Here is a 17,850-nt window from a genome sequence, read left to right as displayed (position 1 = left end):
CGATTCTCGTAGAATCTAGACCTATTCTTTCATTAACTATAGGTTCTTTCTCTTTAAAAAAATTCGAAGTAACTCCAACCCTAGATCCATATTGGGTAATTTGGTTATGAATATTTTTATCTAGATTTTCAATTAACTCAATAGTGGCAACTTTATTTTCAATAATTTCAAGCCCTTGCATCACATGTTCTAGAGTCAAAATAGTCCCATTTACCAAGAGAGGAGAAGGACCAAACAAATCTAACATAGCATTATAAGCATCAAAGGTATGGCTATCCAAAAAATTCCCTCCGGTAATGGTATCAAGAATGCATCTATTCCACGGAGTAATGCCTACATAAAAATTGCGAAGGACGGAAGTAGAAAGCTTCCTAGTAGATCTATTTTGAGCATTGCAAATTCTATGCCAAGCATCTTTTAGATTTTCTCCCTCCCTTTGCTTAAAATTAAGAATTTCATTTTTTGGGAGTAATAACGAGGATAGGACGACTAGCCATGACGAAGAGCAAACAAAAGACAGGCGAAAAAGAGAAGATTGGGAAAGAGAGGGCAAATAAAACGACAAGGGTGAAGTGGGGGAGAGGAAAATGAGAGGCAAATGACAAATAATGTAATTGTGAGGGATATGAGTTTCTGATGGGTACTTGGTATGTCTTGACTTGAGCGAAGACCTCCCGGCAATGGCGCCAGAAATCCTTCTTGCTATGTCTTGAGCTTGCATTGGTTTTCCTTCAAGAGGAAAGGGTGATGTAGCAATAGTAGCGTAAGTATTTCCCTCAGTTTTTGAGAACCAAGGTATCAATCCAGTAGGAGGCTCCTCAAAAGTCCCATGCACTTACACAAACAAACAAGAACTCACAACCAACGCAATAAAGGGGTTGTCAATCCCTTCACGACCACTTGCGAAAGTGAGATCTGATAGAGATAATATGCTAAGATAAATATATTTTTGGTATTTTATGATATAGATTGGAAAAGCAAAGATGCAAATAAAAGTAGATTTAAAGCTTTATAAGATAAAAGATAGACCGGGGGCCATAGGTTTCACTAGTGGCTTCTCTCAAGATAGCATAAGTATTATGGTGGGTGAACAAATTACTGGTCGAGCAATTGATAGAAAAGCGAATAATTATGAGATTATCTAGGCATGATCATGTATATAGGCATCACGTCCGTCACAAGTAGACCGACTCCTGCCTGCATCTACTACTATTATTCCACACATCGAACGCTATCCAGCATGCATCTAGAGTATTAAGTTCATAAAGAATAAAGTAACGCATTAAGAAAGATGACATGATGTAGAGGGATAAACTAATGCTATATGATATAAACCCCATCTTTTTATCCTTGATGGCAACAATACAATACGTGCCTTGCTGCCCCTCCTGTCACTGGGAAAGGACACCGCAAGATTGAACCCAAAGCTAAGCACTTCTCCCATTGCAAGAAAGATCAATCTAGTAGGCCAAACCAAACTGATAATTCGAAGAGACTTGCAAAGATAACTTAATCACACATAAAAGAATTCAGAGGAGATTCAAATATTTCTCATAGATAAACTTGATCATAAACCCACAATACATCGGATCTCGACAAACACACCACAAAAAGAGTTACATCGAATAGATCTCCAAGAAGGTCGAGGAGAACTTTGTATTGAGAATCAAAGAGAGAGAAGAAGCCATCTAGCTAATAAGTATGGACCCGAAGGTGTGTGGTAAACTACTCACAACTCATCGGAGAGGCCTTGGAGATGATGTAGAGGCCCTCCATGATTGATTCCCCCTCCGGCAGAGCGCCGGCGAAGGCTCCAAGATGGGATCTCGCGGATACAGAAGGTTACGACGATGGAAATAGGTTTTCATGGTTGCTTCTGATGTTTTCGGGGTACATGGGTATATGTAGGAGGCAGAAATAGGTCGGTGGACGCCCGAGGGGCCCACGAGGGTGGGGGGCGCGCCCACCTGTAGGGGGCACGCCGGGCACCCTCGTGGCCGCCTTGCTTGTTTCTTGACTTCCAATCCAAGTCCTATGGATCACGTTTGTTCCAAAAAGATCGCTCCCAAAGGTTTCATTCCGTTTGGACTCCATTTGATATTCCTTTTCTTCGAAACACTGAAATAGGCAAAAAAACAGCAATTCGGGCTGGGCCTCCGGTTAGTAGGTTAGTCCCAAAAATGATATAAAAGTGTAAAGTAAGGCCCCAAAACATCCAAAAACGGGTAATATAATAGCATGGAACAATCAAAAATTATAGATACGTTGGAGACATATCACTTGGCCAATGCAAAAATTGGCCGATCCTGTGGCCGAAAAATCTTCTTCGTGTCGAGGTGGCCGGGAGCACACCAACGGGACCTCAGGAAGGTATGACCACAACCCCTCCTACACAAGTACAACCATCGTCTGTGCTGCTTGCTAAGATCGAGAGACACGAGGAAGGAGGGCCAACTGTTCCGGCAGATGATGCCATATGCCCCATGGAAGAGGATATGGATGATGACATGGAGGAGGCTGAGGACCCTCTCCAGTATATCAATACCGGCTATGACAACGAAGTAACACTGAGTCAACCATATGAATATGAGATGCATGTACCAGAGCCGGAACATCCTCGGGAGTGCAAGAAGTCTTTGTTCATGCAATCCTCACAAGACACGCCTCCAGATGCCGGTTCCACCCAAGCTCAACTAATTAGCCAGAGTTGTCCAATGTTGAGCCTGACAACAGTAGGGGTGGTGCTCAGGGAGGGTCTGACAGACCCACCAGCACCTCAGCCCACCAAGAAGAAGCAAAGGAAGAGACCGACGGCGAGAAAATCTAATAAAGCTGGCAATGCTGGTTCTAGCAGCCAGCTACCTTCAACCAAGGTTGACAGTGTACCGATGAAACATGCGCCATTAATCCATGTCACGGGAGAGCCAATGGTACCGGCGAATGCACTAGCTGCCATAACAGGGGATCTCAGGAGACTCCATGACCATGTTCTTTCGATAGAGAGAAGCCTCCTCGCCTCGGATGATCCAGGATACCCACTTTATACGGTTCATGTACTGATTAGTTGCAAGATGTACGTCCACACATGCCCCGCGGACCTCTTCTTCCTGAGGTTTGATTACATCTTCGAGATGTTTCAAATGAGGACACTCGGTTTTACGTTCGTCCGCCTGTATGCGCTGCACATGAACCACATCGTCAGGAGAGAGCAAGTCACCGGTCTTGCGGTTGTGGACCCATACTACATGCATGAGGGCTTCTTGTCAATCAACGATGCCAACCATCAATATGCGAGTCAGTACATCGAAGAATTCTTGGTCAGCAATAAGGACAAAGAAACCATTCTCCTACCTTATCATCCCGGGTAAGTCATCCGCGATAGCACTATAGCACATACATCCTTTCGTGCATTTCAATAGTTACTTTGCACGCATGGAGGCCAACTTGATCTTGTATTTTGCGCAGCGGGGGGTGTCATGCCATTGTCATCGTTCTTTACCCTTGTTACTCCCGCGCTCTATATTTGGACCCGTCGAAGAACATACAAAAAAGATTACACACACATAAAGTATGTTCTGGACAGAGCTATGCTGGGCTTCAGCATGCGGGGTGGCTACATCCAAAGCAAAAAACAAATGAGGCCGGGTTCTATTTCGGCCACAAGACTGACTTCTGTTGCATTCAGCAACCGACAAGAAGTGAGAACGATGGATTCTACGTCATCCATCTAATGATGGAGTACAGAAGGGATGTGCAATCACTTTGCATGAAATCTTCATCCGATACCCATATCCAGAGATGGGCCGAAGCCTTTGGAGCCATGCCGGATAATTGACTTCTAAATGATTTCTACCGGATCCAGCAGGAAATTGCGTCCATCATCATGAAAGATGTCCTCAAAGAGAATGGGATGTTCTACGGTGGCCAAGTATCGCGAGCTGACGTCCAAACCCGCATTGCCCTACAACATCAGGACATGACGCCTTTCACTAAGCTTGGGTCCGTCGTCCCGGATATGGACAGATGGTGTGACGCCCCCGATACAATTGTACACTAATCATACACGCAAATGTGTACGATCAAGATCAGGGACTCACGGGAAGATATCACAACACAACTCTAGACACAAATAAAATAATACAAGCTTTATATTACAAGCCAGGGGCCTCGAGGGCTCGAATACAAGCTCGATACACAAAAGTCAGCGGAAGCAACAATATCTGAGTACAGACATAAGTTAAACAAGGATGCCTTAAGAAGGCTAGCACAAAAGCAACACGGTCGAAGAGGCAAGGCCTCCTGCCTGGGACCTCCTAACTACTCCTGGTCATCGGCGGTCTCCACGTAGCAGTATCCGTCGGCGGTGGCATCTGGCTCCATGGATCCACCATCTGGTTGCATCAACTGGAAAGAAGAAAGAAGGGAGGAAAGGGGTAGCAAAGCAACCGTGAGTACTCATCCAAAGTACTCGCAAGCATCAGATCTATACTAAGTATGCACTGGTATCAAATGGAAGGTTTGTATCTGTGGACTGGACTGCAGAAAGCCAAAATAGAGGGGAAGGCCTAGCCTATCAAAGACTAGCATCTTCAAGCAGCTCCGAGCATCTTGCAGCATGTAGAAGAGTAAAGAATAGCAATTTATAATTAACAAACATGTTGTAACATTAATGCCAGAGATCCTTCCTCGACTCCTTGCAAGAAAGCAATCCCGGAGCCACATATCTCAAGTATCCATTTGTAGTTGTATAAGATCAGGATATAAGTCTGAACATCCGTTACCGTGGACACGGCTATTAATAGATAATCTTCCCGGTGTTCTCGAGTGTTTAACAACGCAGAACCCGTGGAGAATTTTGAATCGACGAGAATAATAGCTGATGAAAAACTCATAAGAAGTTATGTAGTTCCATGATATTGTCGGGATACCAGAGGGTAACACTCGAATGTATATCAATGTAGAGGTTGAACAGGTGAAACGATCTGAAGAAGACCAGTACTTTAACTTGTCTGATAAATGGATCAAACATGAACAATATGGTCGGAACCACAATTGCAAAGGACCAAACATAGATACAAGATGGACTTATCACAAGGGGATTATTATTATAACAAGAAGCTTCCATCATAAGTTCCACATCGGGTTTATGGGCATGAACACAAAGGTTCAAGGTCGACTCCCACTTCTTTAATGCACAACTTTCCATTCACCTCTCGCGTTCGAAGAAGTTGTCGAATTGAAAATTTATAAGAAGAAACACCAGTAGATATAACTCGCATAATCTTCGGGTTCACATGGATTTAGGTAAGACAAAGATTCAACCCATCGGGACATCTGAGGAACATATACCACAAACTTCACGAGTAAATAACTCAATCCCGATAGTAGAGCATGGTTCAGGAAGCAGAAGATACAATTTATCAAAGGCATTATTTATCCGAGGAAAAGCTCACAATGTTACTGTATATGAAGGACGCTGTCGGATAGAACCCCACAAGGATCTAGTGGTTCACAAGGGATCTGATGTGAGCATCAGTACTCAACCAAAGGTAGAAAGAATGCAAGGATATCATATTATAGAAGCAACTTACTAATTCAGAGTTCAAATGCAAAGTAATTATGATTTCCAAAATAAGGGGATCAGAAGCAAACGCTCTAACCAAGGATGGTTAAGTTGAATAGACTTAGGGCACAATCAATGGCAATCTGATTGGCCAAGAACCAGCTCATGTTCGGGAAGACGTCTGAGCCAGAAAGATAATCTATAAGGATCAACTGATGATTGCGACACAGACATATCAAATCGAAAGACTCAAGATGATAATGACAAAGGACATCGATGGATACTGCTAAGCATATGGAATTAACCATAGTGTAGGCAGGTAAGACCTTCTAGAGCAATAGGCGATAGAGGTCATCGAAAGCTCGGATTGTATTACAAAGTATCTTATGAAGCATAAGATTAACTGGGGATGGACGGATACTCGATAAGAGCGAGTAGTTATCCGTAGGGATATTCATGCGGCAAGGAACTGCATGGCAGTAAGCATAAAGAATTCTCGGAACATCGAAGAATATTTCAGGGCATCTTGTAATAACAAGAGCAACTGGGGATGAAGGTATGAACGACAACATAGGTAGTTACGCATAACGATTTATTGGTGGCAGGGATTGTAACGGCGAAGGGCAGAAGGGTCTCAGTAAAACATCGGAGAGCATCTTCAGAATCTTTTGGTGCACCAAGCAATCATCTTGAGTGAGGGGCTCTCCGGGAGAAAGTATTTACGAGAACCTAGAGTTAGAGTTAACAAAACCATTTAACCCGAATAGAAGAGAGATCAGAGTCCCAGAGTATAGTAGAGGAGTAAAAGATCCTAATACCACCCAATGGGGACGTGGCCTGTAAGCCGCACAGCCATGTTAGTAAATCATTTTTTTCAAAGACTAGACTCAACTTCGGCCAAGGAGTTAGAAAGGGGGATCCTATAGGAAGTCAGCTCTGATACAACTTGTGACGCCCCCGATTCAATAATACACTAATCATACACGCAAATGTGTACGATCAAGATCAGGGACTCACGGGAAGATATCACAACACAACTCTAGACACAAATAAAATAATACAAGCTTTATATTACAAGCCAGGGGCCTCGAGGGCTTGAATACAAGCTCGATACACAAAAGTCAGCGGAAGCAACAATATCTGAGTACAGACATAAGTTAAACAAGGATGCCTTAAGAAGGCTAGCACAAAAGCAACACGATCGAAGAGGCAAGGCCTCCTGCCTGGGACCTCCTAACTACTCCTAGTCGTCGGCGGTCTCCACGTAGCAGTATCCGTCGGCGGTGGCATCTGGCTCCAGGGATCCACCATCTGGTTGCATCAACCGGAAAGAAGAAAGAAGGGAGAAAAGGGGTAGCAAAGCAACCGTGATTACTCATCCAAAGTACTTGCAAGCATCAGATCTATACTAAGTATGCACTGGTATCAAATGGAAGGTTTGTATCTGTGGACTGGACTGCAGAAAGCCAGGATAGAGGGGAAGGCCTAGCCTATCGAAGACTAGCATTTTCATGTAGCTCCGAGCATCTTGCAGCATGTAGAAGAGTAAAGAATAGCAATTTATAATTAACAAACATGTTGTAACATTAATGCCCAGAGATCCTTCCTCGACTCCCTACGAGAAAGCAATCCCGGAGCCACATATCTCAAGTATCCATTTGTAGTTGTATAAGATCAGGATATAAGTCTGAACATCCGTTACCGTGGACACGACTATTAATAGATAATCTTCCCTGCAGGGGTGCACCACGTTTTCCAACACGGTCGATCACTCTGGCCAGACACACCTTTCTGGGGTCAATGCCCGACCTCGGAAGATCAACACGTCGTAGCCCTACCTAGGCTCACCAGAGAGGTCCCCGCCGGTCTACATCCTAAGCACTCCGGGGTCTTGGCCCATCGCCCGTTGCACTCCGGGTCATTGTTCGACGAGCCAGGACGAGCACCACCTCATACTGGATGGCACTGGCCCGACAGGCCCACAATGCTGAACTGGACGTCTGACAAAGCTTCGGCTGATACTGCAACGTCGAGGCCCATAACTATTCTCACGTGGTGGTTGGTGCGTAAAGGCCAAAGGCCAACTCAAAGCAAATACCCAAACCATAGTGTATTATTAGCTTGCGGAGACGAGTAGAGACTCACGATCGAAAGTGACCCCGTCGCCCCGTCTCGTGGACTTACGACAAGGGCCTAGAATGCCCGGCCATGCCACGTCATTATCTTGCGGGTGCTCTCCGGGCCCGCCTGACTTTCACCAAGGTCTCAAGTAAAGTCATTGTAACCGTGTGTCCAAACATCAAGGGGGAAAACCCGAGGAATCACCCCCGGAGGATCCACTCAATGTAATCATCAAGGTGAACATAAGAGGGACCACCCTCGAGGTTCACACTTGAGGTGTTAAACGACGGAGCCGTATCGGGAATGGTGAAAGAGGAAATCACCCTCGATGACCACGACCGAATAACTACAATACAGAATTATCATCAGGAGTGCGTTATGAGGGATCACCCTCGACACTCGATAGTAGATCTGCAGAGTCGAGCAACAAAAGGGGCGTGATGTGATGTGAGGTGTCGGGCTCTGGTCGTGATCATGTTGATCGAGGCATCGATGATGAAGCAGGGGCAACAAGGACACGTGGGTGGTCACTGATGGATCACTATCCAACCTATACTAAGCAGTTTAGGATAAGCAGATAGGTAACAAAAGCAGGTACAAAGAAGGCTATGCATCAGAATAGGAGCAAACAATAATAGTAGCAAAATCTAATGCAAGTATGAGAGTATAGAATGGGCGATATCAGAATGATCAAAGGGGGGCTTGCCTGGTTGCTTAGACAAGGAGGGTCGTCGTCGACATAGCCAATCACAGGGGCATCAGCAGTGGTCAGGGTCTACCGGAGAGAGGAGGGGGAAGAAACAGTAAATACTCGCAAACATAAGCATAACAAGACAATAAGCGGTACTAGAGGTGTTCTAACGCAGTGCTAGGCGTTAATGGCGAAGGGTGAAACATCCAGGAAAGTTTTCCTGGTCCCGGATGTCTGTCAGACAGATGAACCAGAGGGGAAAGTTTGCAGGTTCGCTATGCTAGGGACGTGTGGCAGACGAATGGACCGTTTGTTTGGATTCGTCTCGTCGTTCTGAGAAACTTTCATTTATAAAACTTTTTCATCAGAGTTACGGTTTATTTACTATGATTTTTCAAAGTTTAAACAATAGTCTGAAATTATTATTAATTCAAAATAAAAGGTGAAATTGCTATGTGCACCCAGCAGAGTGCACACAGCAGGGCCACCAGAGGCTGACAGTGGCCCCGTTGACCAGGTCAACAGTTGACTGGTCAACTGGCAGAGGACCCACGTCTCAGCTTCTGTTAGTGTTAGCTAATTAACTAATTAGGTAATTAGACTAATTAAGTTTACATTGATTAAGTTAATTAAGTTAATTTATGTAATCAACTAATTTTTTAATTCTTTTTATTATTAAAAAATCTTTAACAGGGGGGTTGTGGGGCCCTGCTGTCATTGGCCCAAAATGCCAACGGGGCGGGGGTCGCTAGCGGGCGCAGGTGAACGGGCGTGGCCCAGCGCGTGCGGGCGGCGGAGCACCCACAGGCGAGCGTGGAGCGGCCACAGGCGGCCGCCGCCGGCAGCGGCAGCAATAGAGAGAGCCGGATTGAGGGGCGAAGAGGGCTGCGCCGGCTGCAGCAATCGCCGCAGCAGTGGTGGAGCGAAGGAGTGCGGTGACGGGAGGCGTCGGCCGCGGCGGCCAGACACAGTCGCGGTGCCGGCTCGGCGGCAGGAGCAGGCGGAGCTGCAACGGGGTTCGGGGGCGTGCGAGCGGCGACGGTGAGGGGTGCACTAAGCGGGGCCGAGAGAAGAGGGGAGGTTCGCTCACATCATTGGAGAGAGGAGGATGGCCAGGCCTGGGGAGGTCCGGCGAAGAAGAGGTGGGGACAGGGCAGTCCGGCGGTGAGGCGGCGTCGGCGCGGTCGGCAACGACGGGCGTTGGGGCGCCGGCGTCGGGTGGCGGCAGCTTCGGGGTGTCGCCGTGGGCGAGGGCTTCAAGGGAAGAGGGGCGAGGCGACGGTGTGCGGCGGCGTCGGGAGGCTCCGGCGAGGGGAGGCCCTGAGCGACGGTGGCGTCAGGGACGCGGCGGGGGGGGGGGGATGGCCCAATCCAAATCGGATCAGGAGAGGGAGAGAGAGAGAGTCGTGGGGGGGAGTGGGGTGATCGGTCCAGATATTTTGGGGGAGTGGGGGATAAGGGAGAGGGATAGGTGGGCCGGCTGGGCTGGTTGGCCCAGTTGGGCAGGCTGGCTGGGGTGGGATGGGTTGAGACCCAGGGGGAGCCAGGGGATTTTCTTAATTTCTTTTGCCTCTTTTCTTTTTCCATTTTCTTTTAACTAGCAAATGTATTTTGTACAATGTGGGACTTGGCCAGATAAATATCTTGCATTTACTAGCACTGCCACAAAAAAGTTTGGGAGGCTTTCGAGTTACTTTGAAATTTTCATAAATGGAAAGGCATTTAAATGATTGCCGAAGTCACTGTTATATTCACAAAAGGGGATTTAAACACTTTACAAAAGTGTTGGGTCACCACCATAATTAGTTATGGAATATTGGCCACACTTTGATCATTATATTTTGCATGTTTGAGAAACTTTAATTTTTGACTTTAATTTGAATTTGAATTTGAAATATGATTTGGATCAAGCGAGGATTAGCAACAGTAATGTGATGACATGGCACCATTAGTGGAGGATTACTGTAGCTTAATTATCCGGGTGTCACAGATGGGAAGAGTGCACTGCTTATAAACAATGTGTCTGTTTAGTTACTTGTTACTTTCTGTACGACGAAACTTCGAATGTCTTAGTACGACGAAACTATTAGATGTATGGTGCCGCGCTCTAGTTAATTACTTCCGGTATGACTAAGTTTGCTAACTATGTTTACTATATATGTTGCTTCTATTTCATAACTGTTTCGTTCAATTCGCTTCATGATATATATATGTGCATCTCTGACAGGTATATAGATCAACGATGGCGAGGAAGTGATATGCCGTGTATGTAGGGCATGTTCCGGGTGTGTATGATGAGTGGCCAGAGTGTCAGGCCCAAGTCTCTGGCTTCTCCGGCGGAAGCCAGAAAGGGTTTGATAGCAGAGCGAAAGCCAAAGCTAGTTACTTGAGATTCATAGCACAACAGGGGATTCAGAACTAGCGCCGCTGCAAAAACTACTACATAATACCACTTTTGATCATGGTGAAATATCGAGGATGTCGCCTAGAGGGGGACTGAATAGGCGCTTTAAAATAATTACGGTTCAGGCTTGAACAAGTGCGGAATAAACCTAGCGGTTAATTTGTCAAGCACAAAACCTAAAACAACTAGGCTCACCTATGTGCACCAACAACTTATGCTAAGCAAGATAAGTAACTACTCCCTCCGTTCCAAAATAGATGACTCAACTTTGTACTAAAGTTAGTACAAAGTTGAGTCATCTATTTTGGAACGGAGGGAGTATGTGATAGCAAGATATACGACAAGAAACAATATGGCTATCACAAAGTAAAGTGCATAAGTAAAGGGCTCGTGTAAGAGATAACCGAGGCACGCGGAGACGACGATGTATCCCGAAGTTCACACCCTTGCGGATGCTAATCTCCGTTTGGAGCGGTGTGGAGGCACAATGCTCCCCAAGAAGCCACTAGGGCCACCGTAATCTCCTCACGCCCTCGCACAATGCAAGATGTCGTGATTCCACTAAGGAACCCTTGAGGGCGGTCACCGAACCCTTACAAATGGCGACCCTTGGGGGTAGTCACCGAACCCGTACACTTTGGCAACCCTTGGGGGCGGTCACCGATACCCGTCAAATTGCTCAGGGCAATCTCCACAACCTAATTGGAGACCCGGACGCTTGCCCGGAGCTTTACACCACAATGATTGAGCTCCGAACAACACCAACCGTCTAGGGCGCCAAGGCACCCAAGAGGAACAAGCTCTAGGGTGTCCAAACACCCAAGAGTAACAAGCTCAAGGGTACAAAGCACCCAAGAGTAATAAGCTTCTCAACTTGTAACTTCCATGTATCACGTGGAGAACTCAAACTGATGCACCAAATGCAATGGCAAGGGCACACAGAGTGCCCAAACCCTTCTCTCCCAAATCCCACCGAATCAACTAATGCTAGGGAGGAAGATGAGAGGAAGAACAAGAAGGAGAACACCAAGAACTCCAAGATCTAGATCCAATGGGTTCCCCTCACATAGAGGAGAAAGTGATTGGTGGAAATATGGATCTAGATCTCCTCTCTCTTTTCCCTCAAAAACTAGCAAGAATCCATGGAGGGATTGAGAGTTAGCAAGCTCGAAGAAGGTCAACAATGGGGGAAGAACACGAGCTCAAAGGATGAGGTTCATTGGGGAAGAAGACCCCCTTTTATAGGTGGGGAAAAATCCAACCGTTATCCTCACAGCCCGCACAGAGCGGTACTACCGCTCCAAGGAGTGGTACTACTGCTCGTCCTCACGGTACTACCGCTCGTCCTCACGGTACTACCGCTCGTCCTCACGGTACTACCGCAAAGGGTAGCGGTACTACTGCTTGCGAGCGGTACTAAAAAATATATCCGTGCCTACCACCGCATGACTTGGGATGAGTTTTTGGTCTGGAGCGGTACTACCTCTATAGGCGCCGCGGTAGTACTGCTATGGAGCGGTAGTACAAAATTACATCCACTCCAATTTGCGGTAGTACCACTGCAACCTTTTCAGAACACCAAAACTGCCACAACTTTTGCAAACGGGCTCCGAATTCGATGAAACCAAGTTTGTTGGAAAGCTACCGACAAGGGCTAATACAATCTTGAAAGAAATATCAATAAGAAGAAAAATAGAAAAGGCCCATAAGAAAAAGGTGAGAACCCTTCCTCTAATAAGAGCGGTAAAACCTCCAACACCGAAAACATCATAGAAGACGCATGCGAACTCCGTTTTCGATGAACTCAAGCTTGTCATCAAGATGACCATAAGCTCTAAGACTCACAAAGAGAACCAAACAAGAACCAAGAAACATGATGCAAGGATGCAATGGTTTGAGCTCTCTACTAACGATACGATCAAGCTACCAACTTGAGAGCCCCCCTTGATAGTACGACAAACGATCCTATAACCCGGTCTCCCAACTACCACCACGAGACCGGTAAAATAGAAAACCTATCAAGGGCAAACCTTTGCCTTGCACATGGTCCACTTGAGCTAGATGATGACGATCTTGACTCCCTCAAGTTGGACCACCTTTCTTGATTGCGTTGGCTCGATGAAGACTAGATGATTGCTCCCCCATAGTCCACTATGGGTGAGCCACTCTTCGGCACATCTTCACAAGTCCATTGACACCACAATGGATGGCAAGATTCAAGCACTTGATCTCTTCGTGATGCTCCACTTGAACTTGCACACGGCAATCTTGATGACGATCACCACTTGATGTCATCCTTTCCATGGGTTGTATGATATCTTCCTCTTGACGCAAGCCCATGGACACGTACCTAACCCCACATAGAACTCTCACATAGACCATGGGTTAGTACACAAAGTGCAATGGACAATGCTTACCATACCATGGGATCACTTGATCCCTCTCGGTACATCTTCTACGCTTTGTGAGTTGATCAACTTGATTCACTCTTGACTTAGTCTTGATCAACCTTGAATCTTTCCAACTCTCTTCATTTGGATGATGTCTTGAAGGTAAACATGAATGATCACACAATCTTCTTCTTCAAGACATGCTTGCAATAAGCTCAACACTCACATGACCAATCTTTGGATAATTCCTTAATAGCACCTTGGTCAACTCATAAACTCCTTGAAACCAACACATGGACTTCAAGAAAAGCCTATGGACAAATCCTTCAAATATAACTCAAGACAACCATTAGTCCATAGAGATTGTCATCAATTACCAAAACCAAACATGGGGGCACCGCATGTTCTTTCAATCTCCCCCATTTTGGTAATTGATGACAATCACTTTCAAGAGAGTTTATATAAGGAATTATGCATCACCATGCAATGCAACAACCAATAGTGCATGCGAATGAGATGCAAATGCTAAGGAACAAAACCAAAGCAAGAGGAGATAACTCTCTAAACTTCTCCACAAAACTCTCTGAAACTTCTCCCCCATTGGCATCGATTGCCAAAATGGGCGAAAATCTAAGAAGGCCAATATAAATTGTGTCCTCCATAAATTGTGTATTTCTCAACAAGAGAGTGGAATGCAATACACATACCCAAAGGTAAATACTTGGAGGAACACAAACTATATTGAGGCACAAAGATTGCTAAAGAATGATATGCCACAAAGACATAACAAAGAGAGACACAAGCAATGAAGCAGTCAAAATATACCAATTGAAGCAAGCAATCAAAGGATATCAACTGAACCAACTAGACCAAGGATCCTATGAGCCACAAGAATAAATGATATTATGATATGAGCAGAGGAGTGTTCTAAAGAAACTAGAGAAGATCCCCATGATTTGTGCACAAATAAGAATATTTGTATTGGATACAAAGTGCACAAAATAGGATCATAGCTCCCCCAAAATCAATAGAAACTCACAACCAGTGTGAGTGAGCATATAGGAAACAAAGCCTAGCACTTGCAACAAGCACATGGTTGAGCAACATGTAAAAGAGGCAACTTAATAATAGGCTCAACCAAAATGATGTGTGTGAGTCATGACAAAGCACTTGAGAAGACTAATATAAGGATGAGCATAAAGCATCACCATAGTCTTGGGTAAATGAGATACACGGTGCATGGCATGTCCTCCCCACACACACCAAGCAAACGGGTTCACAAGAACACTAAAAATGCAAAATGAATAACCAACACTTGTGACAACCCATGGTGAAGAAAGAAAAAGAAAGCCTTATCAAGACGAGGGATACCAATTAAGATGGCAAAAGCCTCATAAAGACAAGCATGAGGAAAAAAATCTTCACCACACAAGAGTGCATCAAGATGCAACGAGATAAGACACACACTCAAGGCAAAAGCTTTCATGGAGCCACCAAAGAAAAAAAAACAAAAGAAAGACAAGGTGGACGTGAAAGAAAGGATATCATCTAGATATGCAACTTCTCTCAAGTGTATAAGGTTCTAGGTAGACGAAATCATGATGATATATGTCTACAAAGAAGGATGTACACCCGCTATAGTTACAACACGCAGGAACAAGATATCCACAAGGAAGTCATACATACCAATAAGATATTTGTTTGGAAGCATAGCACATGGCTCGATATGGTCTTATTGTATATAAATGAATTCCTACCACACAACCATCAAAGACATCACAACTAGCAACATGAGATCATCGTTGAGATGCTTTGAGAAAGGAAACAAGTATCACAAGAAAGAATGAATTACATGCCATGATACAACCTACATAAGGTTGATGCAAGAAACGTGTGCATGAAGTAGATGATGATACTTGTTATCGAGATACTATTGGAAGGATGTAGTAGATACCAAATGAAGGTAGATGGTAGTTCATTGATCATCCTAGCTTGACTCCAATAAGCACATGGTGACAGCACCTTCCTTGTGAGTGAGCCGAGCATCCAATGCATCTCCAACCGTTCCTAGAAGAACAACACAAACTAAACGGTACCCAAACTCATTGGGACCAAATAGTTAGAAACACAAATACATAGGACAAAGTCCAGATAAATATGTGCACATAGATATGGAAATGAATTTCATGCACATCTCATCCAATTTGAGACTTGGTGGAGTTTCCCCTATATATTGGGTCAACGAAAGAAAGCATGCCAAATAGAATACATGAAGTAAATATGCATGCTCGAAACTTTCAAGAACCGAAACCAAATGAAAAAGAAATGCCAAGTGAAAAGGATACCAAATGGAGAAATCATCACTTGGAAGATATCATTAAAGATACATCAAGGAATGAGATATCCATTGATACACACTAAATTAAAGATGTCAAACTCCCAAAGAGAGGATGGTTCCAAACAAACCAGGCTCTCAACAAAGTTTCATGATGGCACAAAGTACCAAAAAGAAAACGGCTTGCCTTCCACCAACACACACTTGATAAGGATCACAAGAAGAGTGTTCTAAAGAAAATAGGATAGCTCCCCCACGAGTTGTGCATTATAGAGAATTTGCATTTGAATACAAAATGCACAAGATGGGATCACCACTTTCACTATATCTAGAAAACACTAGACAAGAAGAAGAAATTAACAAGATCCACAAGTGGTATGGAAGACAACGGGAGTTGACACAATCCTTGGCAAGAGAAAAGGCAAATAAAAACCAAAACCAATGTAAAGATGATCAATAGATTCTACCACACATAAGTGAATACCAATTGTCAAAAGACAAGAAGTATTTGGAAATAATTCCCGGTGGTAGATAACAAGGATATCCAACATCATCTTCACAACCAACACAAGCAAGCTGCAACTTGTAGAGCTAACATGTCACCTAGGAACAATATAATTACAATATCAACTCTAAGTGACAATATCTCAAATGTACACATTTTCTAGGCTTGTAATATGCCCATAGCATATTACTCCCCCATAATGTGATACCAAAGAAAACTTAACAAGAGGCAATAAGAGGATCCAACGAGAGATAATCAATGGACTTTTAGAATTTGAATTTCTCATGAGAGATATACCACCTAGCGACTAGATACTCTTGTAATATCAATACTAGATGGTATTCCTCATGTACACACATTTATAAGATTGTGAGGTGCACAAAGCACATCACTCCCCCATAATGGGATATTCCATTAATCTCTCACAAGAGCCAACTAAGAAACAAACAAGATGCACAAAGGCTCAACGCACGACACACACGTACATGACGTGCAAACCAACATACACATACTTGATTACTCAAGTTAAGCAAATTGGAAACACATCATATACAAACACACGCAAGGTACAAAACCACAACATGCTTAGGGGCAAGTAACTATGAATGTAAACAATTTAAGTACGAGTTACCGCAAGGAGGAACATTAGATATAACATAGAAACTTGATAACCCAGTTGACTTGGCTTGAGACAATAAGAATGATGAAGTCCCCTTAATTCTTCATAATGTAGCCAAGTCTCCAATGCTCTCCAACAACACCCATTGATCAAGTTTGAGCTTGTTGGTCCCCAACCAAGTTGGGTCCTAAGAGGTTAGTCACAATAGTCTTGGCAACCCAAATGGTTCTTTTCTTGACACCACTTTGAGTACCAACAAACTTGGCAAACACATTGCCAACCTTATCCTTCCCAAGAGAATAGATATTATCAATAATAATTGGGTTGGATAAGTTACCACTAGTGCATGAAGAAGCGACGTGACCTTTCTCACAACATAAGTAGCAATGTCTACTCTTCACTTTCTTCTCACTTGATTTCTCAACTTGAGAAGCATTAGCTTGAGTATTCTTGGGAAAAGGCATTTCTTCAACTTGTGGTTGAGCATGAGATTGAACTTGTGGCCTCTTCCCTTGTTGCTTGTCACTAATGGCCTTCTTCTTCAATGGGCAAGATCTCACATGATGCCCTTCAATTTTGCACTTGAAGCAAACAATCTTGGCCGAATTCTTGACTTGTTCTTGGCCCTTCTTCTTGTTCAACTTGGACTTCTTCTTCTTGTTGGATTTGAATCCATGTCCACCTTTGTCATTGGGGGATTTTTGCACACTCAAGATATTGTTGAGTGTGGATTTCCCTTCATGACTCTTTTCCAAGTCTTTCTTCAAAGAAGTGACTTGGGCCTTGAGCTCTTTGATTTCCTCTACATGGTTAGTCTCAACACAAGTACCAGAGGAAGTATAAGCTTCATCATTAGAGCAACAAGGCAAGGAAAGCAATTCATCACAAGATGTAGCAATGTTATGCATAGACGAATTACGAGGACTAGCACAAGGCAATATAGCATTTTGACTAAAAGTAGTGCTAATATCCACATGAGGATCACTATATGTTACCTTAGCAATCATAGCCTCATGAGCTATTTTTAGCACATTATGGAATACAAGAAGATCATCATGAGATCTAGAAAGCTTTTCACGACTTTCTTCCAATTTCCCATACTTGCTAGATAGCAACTCAAGTTGAGCCCTTAGCTCAACATTCTCCTTAAAAATGGATGCTTCACAAGAAATAGAGTTAGTAGCACAAGCATCATCATTAACAACAAGAGGAGAAGGCAACT

At 44.2% G+C, this 17,850-nt stretch overlaps 1 protein-coding gene across 1 annotated transcript in view; it reads left to right on the top strand.

Moving 5' to 3' along the window:
• Positions 1–2,495: 2,495 nt before the first annotated feature.
• LOC123090305 (DNA-directed RNA polymerase III subunit 2) overlaps positions 2,496–17,850 on the top strand; it is a 37,756-nt gene continuing 22,401 nt past the window's right edge. The window contains exon 1 of the mRNA XM_044511670.1: positions 2,496–2,561. Within this exon, the coding sequence (XP_044367605.1) occupies positions 2,496–2,561 (66 nt within the window). The remainder of the gene's footprint in view (positions 2,562–17,850) is intronic.

Source organism: Triticum aestivum, chromosome 4B, assembly GCF_018294505.1.
Source record: "Triticum aestivum cultivar Chinese Spring chromosome 4B, IWGSC CS RefSeq v2.1, whole genome shotgun sequence".
Classification (NCBI taxonomy): Eukaryota; Viridiplantae; Streptophyta; class Magnoliopsida; order Poales; family Poaceae; genus Triticum; species Triticum aestivum.
This window is presented reverse-complemented; position numbering and strand designations above follow the sequence as displayed.